Source organism: Trichomycterus rosablanca, chromosome 1 (assembly GCF_030014385.1).
Source record: "Trichomycterus rosablanca isolate fTriRos1 chromosome 1, fTriRos1.hap1, whole genome shotgun sequence".
Taxonomy (NCBI): domain Eukaryota; kingdom Metazoa; phylum Chordata; class Actinopteri; order Siluriformes; family Trichomycteridae; genus Trichomycterus; species Trichomycterus rosablanca.
This window is the reverse complement of record NC_085988.1, coordinates 25,222,162-25,245,152: the sequence shown is the minus strand read 5'-3', so window position 1 is coordinate 25,245,152 and position 22,991 is coordinate 25,222,162. Positions and strand designations below refer to the sequence as shown.

General features: G+C 40.0%; 1 protein-coding gene across 1 annotated transcript in view; it reads left to right on the top strand.

Moving 5' to 3' along the window:
* Nucleotides 1–22,991, top strand: part of LOC134309206 (dedicator of cytokinesis protein 2) — a 235,737-nt gene that overhangs the window by 100,748 nt on the left and 111,998 nt on the right. Inside the window, exon 26 of the mRNA XM_062990847.1 lies at nt 5,355–5,450. Coding sequence (XP_062846917.1) covers nt 5,355–5,450 — 96 coding nt within the window. The remainder of the gene's footprint in view (nt 1–5,354; nt 5,451–22,991) is intronic.

Here is a 22,991-nt window from a genome sequence, read left to right as displayed (position 1 = left end):
TGAAACATAGTTATTGTTTTTTATTTCTGTTTACAATAACATGGTTAAATCATATTAATTTTACAATTAGAAGGAGTATTTGGCCAAATAGTGTAACAGTACATAAGATGTAAACTGAATTTCTCAATGTCGAAACACAGTCTACATGTTGGATAGTGCTTTTTAATGTCTTACATAATTTATTATCTAGCATTTGAAACTAGGCCAGATCTGGTTTATATCCACTGCTTTCCAAAGTGCCCTTCCACAGTTTTCAGCCAGTATTATGAAAATCATATACAACTAGTTACCTGCTTGCCTAAAACTCAAACCACCCTATCACACCCCTCCAGAAGTTGAAAAAGTCTCCAATCACACCCAGTGGAAATTTAGAATAGAATAGAATGCCTTTATTTGCCATATATACATATACACGTGTACTGTGCTTGTTTGGAAGCTGGAGTTAGAGCGCAGGGTCAGCCACTGTATGATGCCCCTGGAGCAGAGAGGGTTAAGGACCTTGCTCAAGGGCCCAACAGTGGCTGAATGGCAAAGCTGGGATTTGAACTCGCAACCTTTTGAATGGTAGCCCAAAGCTGCCTCAAGTACCCAACTCAAGTCCCGAACATGCAAAAGTTCCAGTATAATATTGACCAAACAAGGTTTAAATTCAAATTCCAAGAACCAGTGTTGCTATGTGGCATCCACCTTACCAGCTTCATGCCAATGTGACAATGACATAGTTTTTGTGTGTTGGTGTGTGTTGGGTATGAGTGGATCAGACACAGCAGTGCTGCTGGAGTTTTTAAATACTGTGTCCACTTACTGTCCACTCTATTAGAAACTCCTACCTAGTTGGTCCACCTTGTAAATGTAAAGTCAGAGACGATCGCTCGTCTATTGCTGCTGTTTGAGTTGGTCGTCTTCTAGACCTTCATCAGTGGTCACAGGACGCTGCCCATGGGGCACTGTTGGCTGAATATTTTTGGTTGGTGGACTGTTCATAGTCCAGTAGTGACAGTGAGGTGTTTAAAAACTCCATCAGTCTTATCCACTCATACCAGCACAACACACACTAACACACTACCACCATGCCAGTGTCACTGCAGTGCTGAGAATGATCCACCACCCAAATAATACCTACTCTCAGGTGGTCCTGGGAGAGTCCTGACCATTGAAGAACAGCATGAAAGGAGGCTAACAAAGCATGCAGAGAAACAGATGTACTACACTCAGTAATTGTAGAACTACAAAGTGCTTCTATACTGTAAGTGTAGCTGATAAAATGGACAGTGAGTGTGGAAACAAGGAGGTGGTCATAATGTTATGCGTAATTGGTATATATATATATATATATATATACAGTGTATCACAAAAGTGAGTACACCCCTCACATTTCTGCAAATATTTTATTATATCTTTTCATGGGACAACACTATAGAAATGAGACTTGGATATAACTTAGAGTAGTCAGTGTACAACTTGTATAGCAGTGTAGATTTACTGTCTTCTAAAAATAACTCAACACACAGCCATTAATGTCTAAATGGCTGGCAACATAAGTGAGTACACCCCACAGTGAACATGTCCAAATTGTGCCCAAAGTGTCAATATTTTGTGTGACCACCATTATTATCCAGCACTGCCTTAACCCTCCTGGGCATGGAATTCACCAGAGCTGCACAGGTTGCTACTGGAATCCTCTTCCACTCCTCCATGATGACATCACGGAGCTGGTGGATGTTAGACACCTTGAACTCCTCCACCTTCCACTTGAGGATGCGCCACAGGTGCTCAATTGGGTTTAGTCCATCACCTTTACCTTCAGCTTCCTCAGCAAGGCGGTTGTCATCTTGGAGGTGTTTGGGGTCGTTATCCTGTTGGAAAACTGCCATGAGGCCCAGTTTTCGAAGGGAGGGGATCATGCTCTGTTTCAGAATGTCACAGTACATGTTGGAATTCATGTTTCCCTCAATGAACTGCAGCTCCCCAGTGCCAGCAACACTCATGCAGCCCAAAACCATGATGCTACCACCACCATGCTTGACTGTAGGCAAGATACAGTTGTCTTGGTACTTCTCACCAGGGCGCCGCCACACATGCTGGACACCATCTGAGCCAAACAAGTTTATCTTGGTCTCGTCAGACCACAGGGCATTCCAGTAATCCATGTTCTTGGACTGCTTGTCTTCAGCAAACTGTTTGCGGGCTTTCTTGTGCGTCAGCTTCCTTCTGGGATGACGACCATGCAGACCGAGTTGATGCAGTGTGCGGCGTATGGTCTGAGCACTGACAGGCTGACCTCCCACGTCTTCAACCTCTGCAGCAATGCTGGCAGCACTCATGTGTCTATTTTTTAAAGCCAACCTCTGGATATGACGCCGAACACGTGGACTCAACTTCTTTGGTCGACCCTGGCGAAGCCTGTTTCGAGTGGAACCTGTCCTGGAAAACCGCTGTATGACCTTGGCCACCATGCTGTAGCTCAGTTTCAGGGTTTTAGCAATCTTCTTATAGCCCAGGCCATCTTTGTGGAGAGCAACAATTCTATTTCTCACATCCTCAGAGAGTTCTTTGCCATGAGGTGCCATGTTGAATATCCAGTGGCCAGTATGAGAGAATTGTACCCAAAACACCAAATTTAACAGCCCTGATCCCCATTTACACCTGGAACCTTGACACATGACACCAGGGAGGGACAACGACACATTTGGGCACAATTTGGACATGTTTACTGTGGGGTGTACTCACTTATGTTGCCAGCTATTTAGACATTAATGGCTGTGTGTTGAGTTATTTTCAGAAGACAGTAAATCTACACTGCTATACAAGTTGTACACTGACTACTCTTAAGTTATATCCAAGTTTCATGTCTATAGTGTTGTCCCATGAAAAGATATAATAAAATATTTGCAGAAATGTGAGGGGTGTACTCACTTTTGTGATACACTGTATAATAGTTAATTTTCTGCAGAAAGCTTTGTTTTCCTACCTGCCATCAGCAACAGAACACTGTTTATGTACTGTTTATTACACTGTTTATGAATGGCCGTGTGAGTGTGGTAGTTTGGTTCCCAAGCTTGAGGGCTCAATTGTAATTTACTGTTTATATCTGCACAGAGTAAAATATTTTCCTCAGTCTGAATAGGACACTTCTAATGTCCTGCATGCCTGAAACTCAATCGCACCCCCTGGCACATCCATACAGAATTAAATTAAACTGAACAGATGCAACACTGGCAATTGTGTCTTTTTGTACGCTATTTTCTTTAAATTGTAGTCATTACCTATTTCCATCTGCTAGCTGATACTACCCAATGCATGACAGCGTCCAATATTGGAGCTTGAAGGCTTATAGGTACTGCCTCTTGGACTAAAGCATTTGCCACTTTTAATCTTGCTAGTGCTGCTATCTAATCGCATACACATGCTATGGTAATGCATGAGCCCTTTCATCTATGGGTGGCCAAGTCTTATAAATGTATTAGGTGGATCATTTTAATGTGTCATATATCATAGGAATGGCTTTATTTTTCATATATACACATACAGTTGTACAGTAATACAAAATTATTTATTTGCATATCCCAGCTTGTTAGGAAGCTGGGGTCAGAGCGCAGCTATTGTATGGCGCCCCTGGAGCAGAGAGGGTTAAGGGCCTAACTCAAGGGCCCAACAGTGGCTGCATGGCATTGCTGGGATTCAAACTCTCAATCTTTCAGTTGATAGCCCAAAGTCCTACCCACTAGGCTACCACAGTCCCTAAATATCAATACCATAACTAGGATACCTAATATTTGTCCAAAGGCATTTGTAGTGTCCAGAATCAAGGATGGCTTGTAATTGATTTTCTTTTTCATCACTGGCCATCATCATTTCATGTTTTTTAGTAGGGTTGAGGACTGGGTACTGGGTAGGGCACTGGAGTTCCTCTACACATTTTGTCCATGATTTTACCATGACTCAAGCAACACAAGCAATGCATCAAAATGAAACACAAAACAAAATATGCTTAATTAATAAAAATAGGAACAGCATGATGGCTTAGTGGGTAGCACTGTCGCCTCACAGCAAGAAGGTCCTGGGTTTGATCCCCAGGTGGGGCGGTCCGGGTCCTTTCTGTGTGGAATTTGCATGTTCTCCCTGTGTCTGCGTGGGTTCCTTTTGGGAGTTATGGTTACCTCCCACAGTCCAAAGACATGCAAGTAAGGTAAACTGGAAATACAAAATTGACCATGACTGTTTTTCTTTTACATTTTTTTTTACTGATCCCTGCTGTGATTTGAGGAGAACGAAGCTAACCCACGCCCCCTCCGACATATGGGCAGCAGCCCTATGCATTTTGTCACCCACACTAGGTGAGTGCATATATGCGAATCAACCTTGTGTATGGAGAGACACACCCTGATCCGCACTCTTTCCCCACCCCTGTGCAGGCGCCATCAGTCAGCCATCAGAAGTCATAGTGCATCAGTTACGAGGAGTCCCTATCTGGCTTAATACCCCACCCCTATATGAACAACAGTCCAATCATTGTTCATGTGGCCGCTCAGCCCAGCCGGATGGCAGAGCTGAGATTTGATACGATGTATTTGAAATCCCATCTCTGGTGCGCTAGCATGTGTTTTTACCGCTGCGCCACCTGAGCGGACCATGACTGTTTTTGACATTAAACTTGTAAACTGATTAATCTTGTGTAACGAGTAACTACCGTTTGGTTACTGTTTGAATGTAACCAAAGTGTGTAAAAGTCCTAATAAATAAATAAATAAAAAATAAATACATAATAAAAATAGTGGCAATCTGATCCTACTGTGGTTAACAAGAAGTAACGTAAAGCCTTCACAAGCGGGCAGTCATGTACATGTTTATTTCGTGTTTGTGCCTGTTAAAATTTGTTGATGTAATTATTATTATTTTTCTCTGTGACCCATTTATTTTAGACTGCGACCCACCCAAGGTAGGGTAGTCAAACCCTTTCTTTATGAGCCATGCCTTGATGTATAGGGGATACATCTATACCGGAACAGCAAATGGCCTTTGTTACTGGTGCCTCTCAAACCAATTTCTCCCTGTTTTGGACGTTGCCATTTTCCACTGTTTAGCTTAACTTTCCCATTGCAAGACAGTAATTAATCTGGAAAGGTAAAGGCTAACAGCTGATTTCTTCAAAACCTATAAACCCAACTTTATTATCTTAAAATATGAGCAACTATCCATATGAGAACTCATAATTTTTTATGATATTGTTTATGTTAGGGATGATTTTACTACCTAACGTTTGAAATAGGTGCAAATCCAAGTTATGACACATATTTAGCTTTTTTAAATGTAATGAATTCCCTTTGTTGTTTTGTTTTCCTGTATGGTTTCAGGGAGACACATTTAAGCACATTCAGAAAATTGTAACATCACTCCTGAGGACGATAAACCGCACCGTGATCACCATGGGTCGAGAACATGCCCTTATTGTAAGTACTATTGGCAATTTTCTCCTTGCTTATGCCACCGTTTATTAATGATTTGCCAGTTTACAGTATAGCTTTTTTTTTATTGTTGTGAGGCTTTGAAAACTCAAAGCTCATGCTGAATTTGCTGTTCTCTGTAGACTCATAGATCAGATAAGTCGCTTCTGTTAGAACTCTGGCTTATAACTAGCTTTTTGAGTGCCAATAAAGGGTTAGTTTAAAATGTTATGTCCTTAGAGGTGGAGATGACAGTATGTCAGGTAACCTTTCATATAGGTCAGGACAATTTAACTGATCACTGCAGATCAAACGCTTCTCTTTAGAAAAATTCCAACATCTGATGGTATGCTGAGAATTTAGTTATTTTTACTGTTTTCTGGATGTGTCTGATCTTTTGTCTGGTTAGGTTTTTAATGATACTGAAGCTTGTCAATAACTTTAACATTAAACTTATGCATGCACCAGCTAGAGCTTTCACTGCATAGTTTTATTTTGTAATTGTATGTGTGTTTTTGAACAAGAACGGGCCATACTTGTGGTCAAACTGTTGCAACTAATTTGGAAGCATATTATTATAATTAATTTAATTAATTTGATCTGCTTGTTAGCATAATAATGTATTTAATAATTAGGATGGGCGTCCACATGATTTGACATATAGTGTACACTGATAATGCATATCATTATGACCACCTTCCTAATATTGTGTTGGTCCCCCTTTCGCTGCCAAAGCAGCCCTGACCCGTCGATGCATGGACTCCACTAGACCCCTGAAGGTGTGCTGTTGTGTCTGGCACCAAAATGTTAGCAGCAGATCCTTTAACTCCTGTAAGATGCGAGGTGGGGCCTCCATGGATCGGACTCGTTTGACAAGCACATTCCACAGATGCTAGATTGGATTGATTCTGACACCTTTCTATCAGAACCAACATTAACTTATTAGCAATTTGAGCCCACGTGCATCCATGAGCCTTGACTGCCCATGACCCTGTTGCCGGGTTTACCACTGTTCCTTCCTTGTACCACTTTCGATATATACTGACTGGGAACACCCCACAAGAGCTGCAGTTTTGGAGATACTCTGACCCAGTCATCTAGCCATCACATTTTGGCCCTTATCAAACTCACTTAAATCCTTACGCTTGCCCATTTTTCCTGCTTCTAACACATCAACTTTGAGGATAAAATGTTCACTTGCTGCCTAATATATCCCACCCACTAACAGGTGCCGTGATGAAGAGATAATCAGTGTTATTCACTTCACATGTTGGTGGTCATAATGTTATGCCTTGTCGGTGTATATACTATAGTGGAAATTATTATAACGTTTATAGAATAGAATGCACAAACAGGTTTAAAGTACAACAGAATTCTTTTTCACATATCCCAGCTCATTTTTGGAAGCTGGGGTCAGAGTGCATGGTCAGCCATTGTACAGTGCCCCTGGATCAGAAAGGGTTAAGGGCCTTGCTTAAGGGCCTTGCTTAAGGGCCCAACAGTGGCAGCATGGCAGAACCCAGAACCCAAAGCTCTACCCACTAGGCTACCACTGCACAAAAGTAAGCAAATTAACACACCACTTTAAAGCAAATTTAATTCACCACTCGGTACTATTGTGTTTTGCTTGAGATATTTCAAGTCTTCAAGCAGGTAGTCTTTAGCACTTTTTACTTGCTGTTTTGTAAATGGTGTGATTTAGTTAAAAGAAAACTCAGCATTAGAAGTAAGTACATTAGTGCTGTTTTCCTACCATACTGGTTACAGCCCAACACTTACATAACTTTTAAAATACATAACTAAATATATCCTCTGATATCAGTTTCCATAAACTGGAATCACTCTGCCACAAACGTTTGTTATAGAAGATTATAATGTTTTAGACACATTGTGTAAAAAGTTAAAAAATGTTTAATCGGTTTTACCAAGCAGTCGATATGGTAGCTGAAAATAGTGAACATCATCAACCCACTGTCAATGTTGAAAAGCTTTGACAGCTCATGCCATTCACATCCACACAATTACAAAAACGTAACAAATTACAGATACATACTCAGACCATTAGCAAACTGAAAACAATTGCTGCATAAAAAATACATATTTATTTATATCATCTCAAATATAGCAGTTACAAACAGCTGTCACCACAGCTAAAGGGGCAGGGAGAATTGTGGGCAATGTACATAAGCCTGTTGAAATAGCAGCTTACAAAATACAGAGATATAGATATATTTAAAGAAGTGTGTGTGTATGTGTGTGTGCATCCATTTCACACTAATGATGTCACATTGTGAAACTATAACAAACCTCTAAGCACAGCTAATGTGAATACCTTGCAATTCCAATCTCTTGACTGTGTAATGTGCAATTCATACTTATTCAGAACCCTGGAGAGGCCATGAAAATATGTTTATAACTTGCAGGTACAAAGTACCAAATTGTTTCCATGAGAAAATAAACTGTGGTAACAAATTGTAATATATGCACAGTGTTTACTTTTATATATGTATATGTGCATTATATGTTTTGTTTTAACAAAATACATGTATTTTTTTTTTATTTAGATATATTTGTATACATAGATGTATTTTTCTTTAGATGCAAAGCACTTACTGACTTGTAATGTTAGTCTGGTTAAATCGTACTCAGGTTTATTTTCCCCCTTAGTGTGATTTGTTTGGGTAGGTGTAAACACAGTAATTTGATCTGGGAGTGGACCAAATCAGGCAGACCAAGACTCCTGAGAAACAGTGATTTTGGTTTGGTCCCAAATGAACTCTGGAGTGCTTTATTTGTGGTAAGAATGCGGTCCGACCTTGAGCCGACACAACTAACATGTCATTGTACATTCTCAGGCTGAGCTCCCTACTTCTGCTCAATCATTTCAAGGCAGCATGTCTGAAGCAGTGCAACATTTTCAGGACGTGCCCTCAAATTGACTTTGGCATTCCACGAATGTACATTAGCCTTTGTATATTGCTCAGATAATTACCACAGCTATAAACAAATGCCATATGCAGTAGTCCAAAACACAGGATCTCTATTTACTTACTTGCTCTCTCCTCAAACAAATCTGATCTATAAGCAGAGTGAATGTTATCAACTGGTTTGTTATGATTCATTTTGTTGCACTTGGATTTTTATTTGTGTGAAAGGAAACTGAACCAAGCAGAAAATGCTTAAATTTAACCAACTCACCAACAGATCTGGACCAGAGCATATAAATTACTGGTGTGAAAACGCCCTTGGTCAGTAACTAACAAATTGCAAGTGGATTTTTTTCACAATGAGGAGATTAATAAACACTAAAGAGTTTTTGTGTGCATTGAAATTAGTCAAGCTGGTGCTTTACAAAAAGAACATTCTGTCCTTGTTAATGCTAAGAATGCAGTGTTCATTCTGTCCATTAATATTTAATTTTTATTCCAACAAACTCTACGTCTCATGCTAATAACCTAAGAGTTAAGAGTCCACAATATAACAACCATAGAATTGTTTGTTTACTGCTCAGTAAATACACACTCATCAAAAAAGTCTGGCGAATCTGTAAGATGCAATAAAAACAAATACTTGACATTTGTCAAAATCTATTTTCCTGAAACAGGTTTTATACAGTTTTCTGTTTGGTTTCGTCATTTGTGTGTGTGCACGTGTGCACATCTATCTAAATGAATACACTTGCTTGTGCTGCATTGCAGTAAGAAAAAGTGCAGTGAACAGAAAAGCACTTTGCACTGTTAGGGTTTTTTGTTCCTAATGGGTTTTTGTACATATAAGGGTTGTAACCCCTGCTGTTTCGATTAGTAAAGCCTGCAAATTATATGATAGACACAAGACCATGGTGCAGTTGCAGCACGTCGTAAAAATGGATAACTATAAGCAAGAGCAAAGCGCTCTGTCTGTCAGGTTAATCTGTTGTAGGTTTGTTGTATTTGTCATATATTACTGCCCTTAATCTATATTATTGTTTGTATAATTACTACTACTACTACTACCTCTATTACTACTACTTCTGCTACTATTAATATTAACAATACTATTATTAATAATAACAAAATAATAATAATGATAATAATAATAATAATAATAATAATAATAATAATAATAATGTGACAAATATAGAAAACACATATTTGTAGGTTTTAATCTATTATAATTAATTTGTATGAACTAACAGTAAACATCATTGTCTTTTATTCCCTGCATAATGTAAATTTCATGTACATGTGTAAAAATATGTATAAATTAATTAAAAATTATGTCAACATAAAATTATATTAATGTTAGTCAATAACATTTAAAGTTCAGACTTAATCATGAAAATACAAATCTTATTTATTTTTAAAGAACAGAATGATGCTAAGTAGATGTTCATTTTCTGCTCTTCAACACAGGTCACATATCCTGTTTTCATGTATCTAAACTCTTCCCTATATAATTCTTTATGGCTGGTATCATGCTGGTTCTCTATTGCTAATTCTACTGCCTTTCATGGGTGATTTTATGTGAATTAATTTTACAGTCAGTAATTGTAGAACTACAAAGTGCTTCTATATGGTATATATGGTAAGTGGAGCTGATAAAATGGACAGTGAGTGTAGAAACAAGGAGGTGGTTTTAATGTTATGGCTGATCAGTGTATTTATTCATTCATTCATTTGCTTTTTTACTTGCTCACAAACCCTTTTTGGCTAACTGAAAGCGATCCTCTGTAAGTTCAGTAATCATTTTTACTTATTATTAACCTATATTCTTATTGTTATGACACATTTCCTGACTTCTGCCTTACTATAATGTCACTAAGCACTAACAAGGAATTGGAAGGTCATACCACAAAGTAATTTCTACAACTTTAATCTTGTATTTTTCTACAACACCCATTTAAAAAAATTAGGTTGCTGTTTGTGTAATTCTGACCCAGCATATATGCATATTTTCAAAAACCAAAAATAAACCAGAAATTAAGAACAACTATATGAAAACCTTTGACTCCTTTGCACAGAAGTCATAAATGTATTCACTTATATGGTAGGATGGACTTACCATGGATGAATGGGACACAATAACATCTAAAACACTTTATCGACTGGTATCCTTGGTGCCAAAAAGCTTTTTAAGTGTTGTGAGAAGAAATAGCAACATTAGAAAGTAGTAAATGCTTTACCATCTCAACTTTTTGGAATGTGTTGCAGGCATGAAATGCAGGAATGGATGTAGATTAACAAATAAAATAAAACTGATCAGACAAAACATGAAATGTCTTTGGTTTGTACTGTCTGCATTAACAAGTCAAAGTAAATGTAAAAAGAATCACATTCATTTATTTAATTATTTATTTATTGTATTTATATTTTTTACATTTATACTGCAGTTAGAGAATGGTGTGATAATATATTCTTACAGTGGACCTCAGTAGGGTTGGCATTCTGTCATTTTGAAGGGCAGTCTCCAGCTCTTGGGTTCCTGACATGTCCAATGGGTTCCTCATCAAGTGTTTCTACCAGAAAGTGTTCCTGATTCCATTAAAAAATAAACTTACCTAAAGTTTTAAAATCTGCAAAGAGAAACTTGGTGGGTCATTGTCTTGGCCAGTGAGTTAAATATTGACAGTTGTTTTATTATCATAAAGTGCTACATTCTACAGATGTGTCTGATATATGTGTCACGATAGTGCTGGTGTTATTCCATACAATTACAATTCAAATTGCAATAGTTCACATCAAAATGCCATAAGCTCATAGAGCTGTTTCTTGGCAACCAGTTAGACTCATCCATTTAAAATTGTCATGGCTGTATTAGCAATGCTCATGGGAATAATTTCCTAAGCGTTCATGGCTCTGGGCTACAGCCACCAGAAACACTTCGTGCGCAGTTTTTTGATGCGGTTTTTGGTTTGGGGGCGTGATGGATCAAGTTTACAGATGAAAGGAACATCACAGTCCATATCAAGTGCCTCAAGGACGCTTTGGAAACGACCCTCTTGCAGACGAAAATCATGCTCGACACTACAGAGAGAGTGGGAGAGAGAGAGAGAGAGAGAGAGAGAGAGAGAGAGAGAGAGAGAGAGAGAGAGAGAGAGAGCAAAACAAATACAAATACATGTAATTACATCTTGAATAAATAACCATCAACACTCTATAAATGAAATCATACATGCTATTTTAGAGACAGTCAGCATGATTCAGTATATTTTTACCACGCAGGCAAATTTACATGTTTAAGCAGTTTTTTATTTTTTATTTATGCATTTTCTCCCATTTTTCTCCCAATTTAGCATAGTCAATTTGTCTTCCGCTGCTGGGGGATCCCTGATTGCAGTCGAGGTGGGTATATTGCTGCTCACACCTCCTTCGACCTGCGCGCAGCCCTTAGCGGAACCCTTTTTGCACAGGCGCCTCTCTATCTGCCAATTAGGGTCCTTACACAGCGTTTGAAGACCCCACCCACATAGTCCGGTCATCCCACCCCAAGCAGAACCATGTCTGCTGCAGGCACTGCCAATCATGCCAGCTAGATGGCGCCAAACTGTGACAATGCCAAGTTTCGAACCAAGGAGTTCAGAATCTCGGCACTGGTGTGCTTGCGGAATATCCCGCTGCGCCACCTGGGCGCCAGTTTGAGCAATTTCAAAGATGATTTAATGTATCTAGCCATTAAGCTTTTCAAGTTGACCTTTATAAGTTGAGCTTTTTTTATCCATACTGTTCGGCTTTTTTAATTTTAAGACAAACGTGTTAAACAAGCAACCATAAGCAGACCTATGAATTTGATGCCTGCAAACACACTCGGAATAGTTTGCACAAAAGCAAAAAGTAAAAAAAACAGGTAAGGAAATCATGATTGGGTATAAAAGGAGGATCCGTTAAGTCTCAGTCATTGCAAGCAAAGATGGGTCATGGCTCACCACTTTTTTCCAAAGTTTATGAAATGTCAGTCAGTTCAAAAAGAATATTGCTCACCCAGAGATTGTACATAGTGTAGTTTTTCACCATCTACTATGCAAAACAGTGTGAATAGATTCAGCAAATCTGGAAAAATGTCAGTCCATGTTGGGCAAAGCTGGAGACCACTATTGAATATGCATAACCTTCAAACCCTCAGATGGCATTGCATAACAAACTGTCATGCTACTGTAATAAATATAGAAACAATTGTCACTTAACATAGTCCACCACTGCATCAAGAAATGCAACCTGAAACTGTTATGCTAAGATAAAGAAATGTATCAGATAATTGCAGAAACATCACATTCTCTGAGCCCAAACCCAGACAGAGTAAAAAAAAAAGTGGAAACGCATGCTGCAGTCAAACAAGTTCACAGTTATGTTTAAAGAATTGATGCTGAGCCATATAATGGGATTTTAGAGAGACATACTGTATGCTGCCATCCAAGTAATGTCTTTTCCCAGAAAGTCCATGGCTCAGTCCTTAACTGTCCTTACTGCAGTACAGATCTGTCTGCTATTAAAAATGTATACAGCATTATTAACGGCACCCACAGACTGTGGAGCAGCTGTGCAGCAGCTGAAGTGTTGAATAAAGCAAGAGTGGACAAAAATTCCACTTGCAAGAATTTAACAGTGAGTATACTCAGTTCCCAAATAATTATAAAGTGTTATTAATAAATAGGTGATCTCACACAGTAGTAAACATGCCTCTGTCTCAACCTTTTTGAGTGCGTTTCAGGCATCAAATTCTAAATATATTTATATTAACAAGATACATTGGATATCTTTCATTTGTATTTCTGTCAGTTAAAAAAGTTGTAAGGTGTAACAAATCACAGTTTCTTGTTTAACCATATTTCTTTTTTAAATCTTCCAACATGTGCAGGTATTGGATTTGTAAATACACAAACATTCCCACAGACACAATTCAAAATCCTACAAAAAGGCATTCCTAGCAAAGGCAGTTACAGCTGCAAAGAGGTGTGTGTGTGGCGGAGGGGGTGGTATAACTCCATATTATTAAGTTTTAAAATAAGATGTCCAAAAAGATATGTATGTATATTTGGCTATATAGAGTATGTCTACAGTATGTATAGTTCCACTCACTATGGGGGGTTGGTTGCTGGGGTGCTGGAGCCTATCCCAGCTTTTTAATGGGCGCACACACACATACACCCATTTACCTATAGGGCAATTCAGTGTCTCCATTTAACCTGACTGCATTAATAATGTATTTTTCTGTATGATCATTGAGGCAAATTCTTAAAATTAATTTGGGCTGGCAGCATTTTTGTCATTAAGTGGCTTGTGCCCAAATGTCACAATTTAGATCTGGCCGCCTATAGTACATTGAGCAAATGCCATTTTTATAAATCTCCAGCCCTGCACTTTCTAAGGTCTGTACATGCTATTAGCTTTATGTAATTATTTCTAGACATTTCCATCTCCAGATGCACCACTGTTTCACCCAAAAGTCACCCACTATAATCAGTTAGATTTCACACTACACGACTGATCGGCGATAGGGGGTTTCACACTGCACGATCTATCACCAACTGGAATCGCAGGCGGGCTTCTCTGGTCTCCCAAACTACGTTTTGTCATGAAAACAAACGCGAGAAGTGACGAGGGGTTAAGTGATACCACGTCCAAAAAACAAGTAGCGAGTGATCAAAGTTGTTTGTCCGCTGATGTGCAGCGTAAAAGCAAAGAGAAAAATAAATAAATCAGAGTGGATTTGGCAACGCGACCAGCAGGGATTGTTCTGTTCTGTAGCGAGTTGGAGGTTAGTAAATATTTTATTTATAAATATATATTTTATAAAAATATTTTTGAAATGCAGTGTTGGTATTATGGTATGGCAAGGATGATAAGTTCACAAATATTGTAAAGCCTGTGTATGCCGATATATTCTGATAGAAACTATATTATCCCCCTCACCGCACTTATTGCCAGTCGCAACTGACTGATCCAGATATTCAACATGCAGTTCACACATAGCGATTGAGAGCCGAGTTTCGATCGCCGAGTTTTTCCTGAGCTACCACATCTAGCGGTGACCAGTCGGTAAGCGAAAAATCAGGGCAAAAATCGTGTAGTGTGAACTAGGCATTAGCTGTGCACTGAATTATGAATGCACAGTGTATGAAGGACTGATATTTCCAGCTGATGCATCATTTTAAATATTGAAAAAAAGTTCTCTAGCCATGTTATAAAGAATGTTTAAAGCAGTGAGGAAAAAAGTGAGACATATTTCATCTAGTCATCAAGACAGCCGTTACAGCCTGTTTGTACAGCAGTGCAACATGAAACATTAATCACAGCTAGTGAACACACTGGCTCACACAATCATTCATTCATGTTAGCTAAAAGCAGTAAACTCATCGATCACTATCATGTTTCTTATGACAAGAGCCTACCTTTCCACTGTCTGTCTACTTTGATTGGTTTCTTTATATTTTCTCTTTTATTTATTTTTGGATTTGACTGTAACATGATTTCTAATTGTAAAATGATTGTATTACATTTGCCATCTAATAGTCATTAATCAAGGATAAATTTAAGAACGATACAATTTGAACCACAATTTAGTTTTAGTTTTATTCTCTGCCAAACTCAAATCAGGTTGTAACCTTTAAATTGTATTTTGGGTGTCTTTATCACACATCTACAGTATGTATCATCTATAGTGTTCTAGGTATGCTAATTTGAAACTCTGTTGGTGGGTCCATGGATTTAAAGGTGAGGAGTTGAAAAATCAGCCTGTGTGTGTATACAGTATTTGAAGGGTAAAAGACCATTCAAGTATATACCGATTAGGCATAACATTATGACCACCTTCCTAATATTGTGTTGGTCCCCCTTTTGCAGCCCTATACGCAACAAACTGCGATGCACTGAGTATTCTGACACATTTCTATCAGAACCAGCATTAACTTCTTCAGCAATTTGTTGGATCGGACCATACAGGCCAGCCTTCACTCCCCACGTGCATCAATGAGCCTTGGCCACCCATGACCCTGTCGCCGGTTTACCACCGTTCCTTCCTTGGACCACTTTTGATAGATACTGACCCCTGCAGACCAGGAACACCCCACAAGAGCTGCAGTTTTGGAGATGCTCTGACCCAGTCGTCTAGCCATTACAATTTGGCCCTCGTCTAACTCGCTTAAATCTTTATGCTTGCCCATTTTTCCTGCTTTTAACACATGAACTTTGAGGACAACATGTTCACTTGCTGCCTAATATATCCCACCCATTAACAGGTGCCGTGATGAAGAGATAATTAGTGTTATTTACTTCACCTGTCAGTGGTCATAATGTTATGCCTAGTCAGTGTAGATGTGCTGGCAAATTGGATGAATAGGATAACTAAATAAATAGTGTTAGAGTGCCTGCTCTCTTAAGAGTGCTGCCCCTCTTTCTATAGAGGCAGAATCGTCTTTCCAACCACATGAGCTATATTTAAAAATTTGTTGCCTATTGATACAAAACATTTACAAAAATGTAAATTAAGTTAGTCATCTCACATACATGATCATGCCAGGGTCAAACCTAGATAAAAATAAAAAATAATTGCTTTACTTGTATGTTTTGAAGCTTTTTACCTGCAACTCTAGCTAATTTGTGATAAACCACTGGACTACAGCAATTCTGCAAGCATTTGAGTAAGGGTAGTACATTTACATTTTCTGCATTTAGCAGACGCTCTTATCCAGAGCGACTTACAGAAGTGCTAAGTACTCTAAGTACTCTCTGTAGTACTCTCTGCTTAATTGTGCAGTTTTTTGGCTTTTCTGTTTTTCTGGCTTTCTTGACATGTGATCTGTTCAGTAAAAGCTATTTGTTGTTCTATAAAGTTTTTATAAAGCTTTCCATTTTTCATATAAAACATTACATTGCACCTTTAGGCACAAAATAAAGCAAAACATCAAAGTTTTACCTCAAGATGCTTTGCAAAGAGACTAACTAACCCATTTAAGTACTATGTGTGCAGATCTCAAAGAGTTATAGTCAAGATACATCATTATAAATGAAAAACAGAAAAGGCTTCAGTGATGTTCAGCAGATTCAAAAATGCCTCAGACCTCTTTTGTGGAATTGATTTTTGAATAAAAATAATTGCACTTTTTACCCATCGATCTACACTCAACACCCACAATGATGAAGTTAAAAAAATATTTTTTAGAATTCTCTGAAAAATCAACTGCAATCTCTTATTCACAAAGGTACTTAAGCTATTTGCTGTTGCACTCCAAATTGTGGTCAGATGCATCCTGTTTGCTTAATTTATTCTTGAGATGTGTTTACAACTCAGTTGGCGTCCACTTGTAACAACTTTTATTGATTAAACAGACACACAAATGCATTGCCAGGACAAAACCATGAAGATAAAGGGACTGTCTGGAAGTATCTTTAATCAAAATGTGGCAAGGCATATATTAGGGCAATTATATAAAACAATATGTAAGTATATTTAAGTATTTTCAAGGCCATGGTGGTTTTAATAATTACAAATTGGCACAAACGTTTACCTTCCTTGTAAAAGTTGGACAAATTGTTAATTCAAAAATCAAGAGCCTTGATTAGTGAGGGAAAAAATAAGTGCAAATCATTCTAAAGTCCCATGCAGAAATGGGAAAACCAATTATCTTTACAGCACTCTATAAACCAGGTTTTTATATAAGAGTGGCAAGATGAAAGATACTGAACTTGGAGTGTAGTAATCAGTATGTGGTAAAACCTTAATACTCCACATTGATGCCAGGGACAGAGATAATGAATGCAGACAAATACAGGAACATTCTTAAAGGAAGCCCTCACAAACTCTAACTGGCTCAATGGTTTACCTTTCAACATGACAGTGACCCTAAGCATACAGCCAAAACAACAATAGCATGACTTTGAAGCAAGCCACACGTTTTCAGTTCATCATTATAAGTGATTATGTGTAGAATGATGGCAAGTACTGTATATTGATTCAAAATCAAACCACAACACAATAAATTGTGCAAAAAAATCAAGGCTCCTTAACGCTTTGTGAATTTACTATATATGGACATGCACCATTCACATCCACTGGAAAAATAGCCAAAGTAGTGGTTTAGTTAGCAATTTGTTCTACTGCATTTTAGTCTTCATAAATGTACTAAACAGAAACCTAAATCTACACCAAGCTTTGTTCATTGCCAAACTGTATCAAGCTAGAATACTTTAACATACGTAATAAAAAAGTAAAAGAGTTACATATTCCACTAGAGCAGTCTGACTATAAACTAGTTTGTTACATTTTTATAAAATGATTTATAATCAGGTTGGTTATACACATTGCTTTAGGAAGTAATATTATTGTATTGGCTCCACGTGTTCAACACAAATTATTCTTCCTTCTAAGGTCAATGGCTGAAAAACTCAGAAGGCAGAATTGCTGTTGGATGTAGAAAATGTGAATTTAAATGTGAAAATTAGTATAACCTGGTGCTTTTAATGATATTTTGTGATTTTGATGCACAGTTTGTTATCTTTTAGTATGTGTTTGTTTGTACGTCTCCCACAGGACTGTATTTGTTGTACTGGAAGAATGAACCCACTTTGCCTTAATGATAAAATCCCTACAGAGCAGAACAGTCTTCAGCTGACAGCGCTATAGCACATCCACTTATTAAACCCTTCCTCCTCCACATAAATAACCTCTCCCACGTACATCTAATTGCGTGTCTCTGTGTGTTCACTTCGCTGATGAAATGTTTGATAAGTTACTGCTTGTTAAATGTGCAGTCAGTGGGTTTGGTAAAAAATGCTGAAGCTAGCTGTTTTAAAACTCAGGAATCCAAACTAATTCAGCTGTTTCCTTCAGTAACTTTTTAAAGGTGCTGCCATAAAGAACGATGCCATAAAGAATGATGACTTCAGTACTACTTGTATGTGACAGATATTTTTGCAATTAAGTTAAGCAAGTTAAGCAAAAAACAGTATGTCAACATGACACCACATTCAACTCTGAAAACATAGTGGTAGCTCAGTGATTAAGATACTGGACCAGTAACCAGAAGGTTGCCATTTCAAGCCCCACCACAGACTAACTGCCATTGTTGGGGCCTTGAGTTGCTTTGGATAAAACTGTCCGATACAGGCTGCAGATGTACATGTAAGTCAAAATCCCACACAACAAAACAGGGAACAGAACCATAAAACCATGTACCACTTTATAATCAAATAAGGGAAAGGTTGTCCTGCTTAAAATATTCACACAATGTAATTGCTTGTTTGACATTTGCAATATACATGTACACTGATCAGCCATAACATTAAAACCACCTCCTTGTTTCAGAGTCAGAGTCAGAGAGGTTTTATTGTCATTTCAGCTATATACAAGTACATATTGAAACGAAACAGCGTTCCTCTAGGATCACGGTGTAACACGGTACAAAAAGTGCAAGACAATACAAAACACTGTAAATACAACAATAAATACAAAAAATCCTATAATAAATAACTACAAAAGATATTCCTAATTATCCCTAATCTAAACAAGTAATTAGAAGACAGGACTAAAGACAAGTGTTAGTACATGATGGTGAATAGATGGTACAATGGTTCATGAGGTAGTGACATGTTGTACATTAGCAGCGTAAAATTGGCAATGCCGATAAGGTGCCTAAAAAGTAAATAAGGTGCAAAAATACAAGTAAGGTGCAGAAATTACTTGTTCAGTTCCAGGAGGTGTGCAAAAAATGCAAGTAACATAGTCAATACAGTTCAGTGTGTGGCAGCAGAAAATTTCTGGAGGAAATTGTTACAGTACTGAGTTGAGGAGTCTGATTGCCTGAGGGATAAAACTGTTACACAGTCTGGTTGTGTTAGTCCGGATGCTGCGGTATCGTCTCCCAGACGGGAGCAGAGTAAAAAGTCCATGTGATGGATGGGTTGGATCGTCCACAATGCTGAGAGCTTTGCGGATGCAGCGGGTGTTAAAAATGTCCGTGAGAGATGGAAGAGCGACCCCGATGATCTTTTCAGCTGTCCTCACTACTCGCTGGAGAGTCCTGCGGTCCGACGCAGTACAATTTCCGAACCAGACAGTGATGCAGCCGCTCAGGATGCTCTCGATTGTTCCTCTGTAGAATGTGGTGAGAATGGGGGTTGGCAGATGAGCTTTCCTCAGTCTTCTCAAAAAGTAGAGACGCTGCTGGGCTTTCTTGGTGATAGAACTGGTGTTGAGGGTCCAGGTGAGATTCTCCTCCAGATGAACACCGAGAAATTTGGTGCTCTTGACGATCTCAACAGATGAGCCGTCGATGTGCAGTGGGGAGTGGTCCCTTAGTGTCTTTCTAAAGTCAATGACCATCTCTTTGGTTTTATCCACGTTCAGAGACAGGTTGTTTACTTGGCACCAGTCCGTTAGATGTTGTATCTCCTCTCTGTACGCTGACTCATCGTTGTTGCTGATGAGTCCCACCACAGTTGTGTCGTCTGCAAACTTAACGATGGAATTCGAGCTGTGCATTGCTGTACAGTCGTGCGTAAGCAGAGTAAACAGCAGTGGACTGAGCACACAGCCTTGGGGAGCGCCGGTGCTCAGTGTGGTGGTGCTGGAGGTGTTCTTACCGATCCGGACGGACTGAGGTCTCTCAGTCAAGAAATCCAGGATCCAGTTGCAGAGAGAGGTGTTCAGGCCCAGCGTGCTCAGCTTTCCAATTAGATGCTGAGGAATGATGGTGTTGAATGCTGAGCTAAAGTCTATGAACAGCATCCTGACGTAAGTGTTCTTTCTGTCCAGGTGTGTAGAAGCCAGGTGAAGTGTAGTGGATATGGCGTCGTCCGTTGAGCGGTTAGGACGGTACGCAAACTGCAGTGGGTCCATGGTGGGAGGCAGTAGTGTCTTAATATGCCTCATGACTAGTTTCTCGAAGCACTTCATGATGATAGGCGTGAGTGCTACGGGACGATAGTCGTTGAAGCATGACACAGATGACTTCTTTGGCACGGGTACGATGGTGGTCGTCTTGAGGCACGTTGGAACGATGGCGCTGCTCAGGGAGATGTTGAAGATGTCAGTGAATACATCTGCCAGCTGGTCTGCACATCCTTTGAGCACTCGGCCAGGAATGTTGTCTGGTCCAGAAGCTTTCCGTGGGTTGACTCCGTGCAGAGTTCTCCTACACCTCGCTGTGGTGAGACGAAGCACCTGGTCGTCACAAGGTGGGATTATCTTCCTCGCCAACATGTTGTTCTGCGCCTCGAACCGAGCGTAGAAGTCATTCAGCGCATCTGGAAGGGAGGCATCACTGTCACAGACGGGTGTAGTCGTCCTGTAGTTGGTGATGGCCTGGATGCCCTGCCACAAGCGCCGTGTGTCACCGCTGTTCTGGAAGTGGCTGTGGATGTTCTGGCCGTGTGCGCGCTTTGCTTCTCGGATTGCCCGGGACAGTCTGGCTCTCGCTGTTCTCAGAGCCGGCTGGTCACCTGCTTTAAAAGCGGAGTCTCGGGCCCTCAGCAGTGCACGCACCTCTGGAGTCATCCACGGCTTCTGGTTGGGTCTGGAAGTGATGGTTCTAGTGGTAGTGACGTCCTCAATGCATTTGCTGATGTAGCAGGTCACTGAAGTCGTGTACTCCTCTAGATCAGTGTAATCGCCGTATGTTGCAGCCTCCCTAAACATGTCCCAGTCAGTGCATTTAAAACAGTCCTGAAGAGCAGAGATGGATCCTTCTGGCCAGATTTTCACCTGTTTCTGTACAGGTGTGGAGCGCCTGATGAGTGCTCTGTATGCTGGAATTAGCATTACAGAGATGTGGTCTGAGTATCCGAGGTGGGGGCGGGGCTCCGCCCGGTACGCACCGGCAATGTTCGTGTAAACATTATCCAGCGTGTTCGCTCCTCTCGTAGCAAAGTCCACATGCTGATGGAATTTAGGGAGAACAGACTTGAGATTTGCATGATTAAAATCCCCAGCGATAATAAACAGCCCGTCTGGATGTGTGTTCTGCAGTTCGCTGATGGCTCTGTAAAGTTCGCTCAATGCTTCCTTCGCGTTCGCGCTGGGCGGAAGATACACCGCGACAATAAGCACGCTGGTGAATTCCCGTGGTAAATAAAAAGGTCTGCATCTAACAATAGCAAATTCCACCATCGGAGAACAGTACGCCACAACAAGCACAGAGTCCTTGCACCATTCGGTGTTAATGTAAACACAAACGCCTCCTCCTCGTGTTTTACCGGACTGAGCTGCATTTCTATCGGCGCGATACGATGCTAGCCCGTCTAGCTGAATGGCACTGTCTGGAATGTTGTCGCTAAGCCATGTTTCAGTGAAAATTAAAACACAACAGTCCCTGTACTCACATTGGGTAGTTCGCTGAAGTCTGATACAGTCCAGTTTATTCTCCAGAGAGCATGCATTTGCGAGGAATAACGATGGTAGAGCCGGCCGGCTTGGGTTAGCTTTTAGCCTAGCACGGACCCCGGCTCGCTTTCCACGCTTCTGCTTCCTCGAGCACCGCTTGCGGCGCCCCCTCCCCCGGTCACCTGCTTCAGGTAACACCGAGGACTGCAGGCCTGGTTCGCGAAGTAGGCAGAGTTCATGCAGAGTTCGCTGCAGATCATCTTGCAGGTTGGTTTCTGACTGTTTTCTCAATTGTAGCAGTGTCTGGCGGTTGTAAACTAAGTCAAAAGTGGTTTCCATACGTTTATAAACAAAACTGTCCTAAACAAACTTACAAACTTTTCCTGAAAACAACAAAAAAACACCGTTTTTCGACCCCAGAGCGGCCGCTGCGTGTTAACGCGCCGCCATCTTGGATTCATGTTTCTACACTTACTGTCCATTTTATCAGCTCCATTTACCATATAGAAGCACTTTGAAGTTCTACAATTACCGACTGAAGTCCATCTGTTTCTCTACATACCTTTTTAATCTGCTTTCACCCTGTTCTTCAATGGTCAGGACCACTACAGAGCAGGTATTATTTAGGTGGTGGATGATCTCAGCACTGCAGTGACAATTACATGGTGGTGGTGTGTTAGTGTGTGTTGTGCTGGTATGACTGGATCAGACACAGCAGCGCTGCTGGAGTTTTTAAATACTGTGTCCACTCACTGTACACTATATTAGACACTCCTACCTAGTTGGTCCACCTTGTAGATGCAAAGTCAGAGGCGATCGCTCATCTGTTGCTGCCATTTGAGTTGGTCATCTTCTAGACCTTCATCAGTGGTCAGAGGACGCTGCCTACGGGGCGCTGTTGGCTGGATATTATTGGTTGGTGGACTATTCTCAGTTCAGCAGTGACAGTGAGGTGTTTAAAAACTCCAGCAGCGCTGCTGTGTCTTATCCACTCATACCAGCACAACACACACTAACACACCACCACCATGTCAGTGTCACTGCAGTGCTGAGAATGATCCACCTACCAAATAATACCTACTCTGTAGTGATCCTGGGAGAGCTCTGACCATTGAAGAACCGCATAAAAGGGGGGTAACAAAGCATGCAGAGAAACAGATGGACTACAGTCAGTAATTGTAGAACTACAAAGTGTTTCTTTATGATGAGTGGAGCTGATAAAATGAACAGTGTGTGTAGAAACAAAGAGGTGGT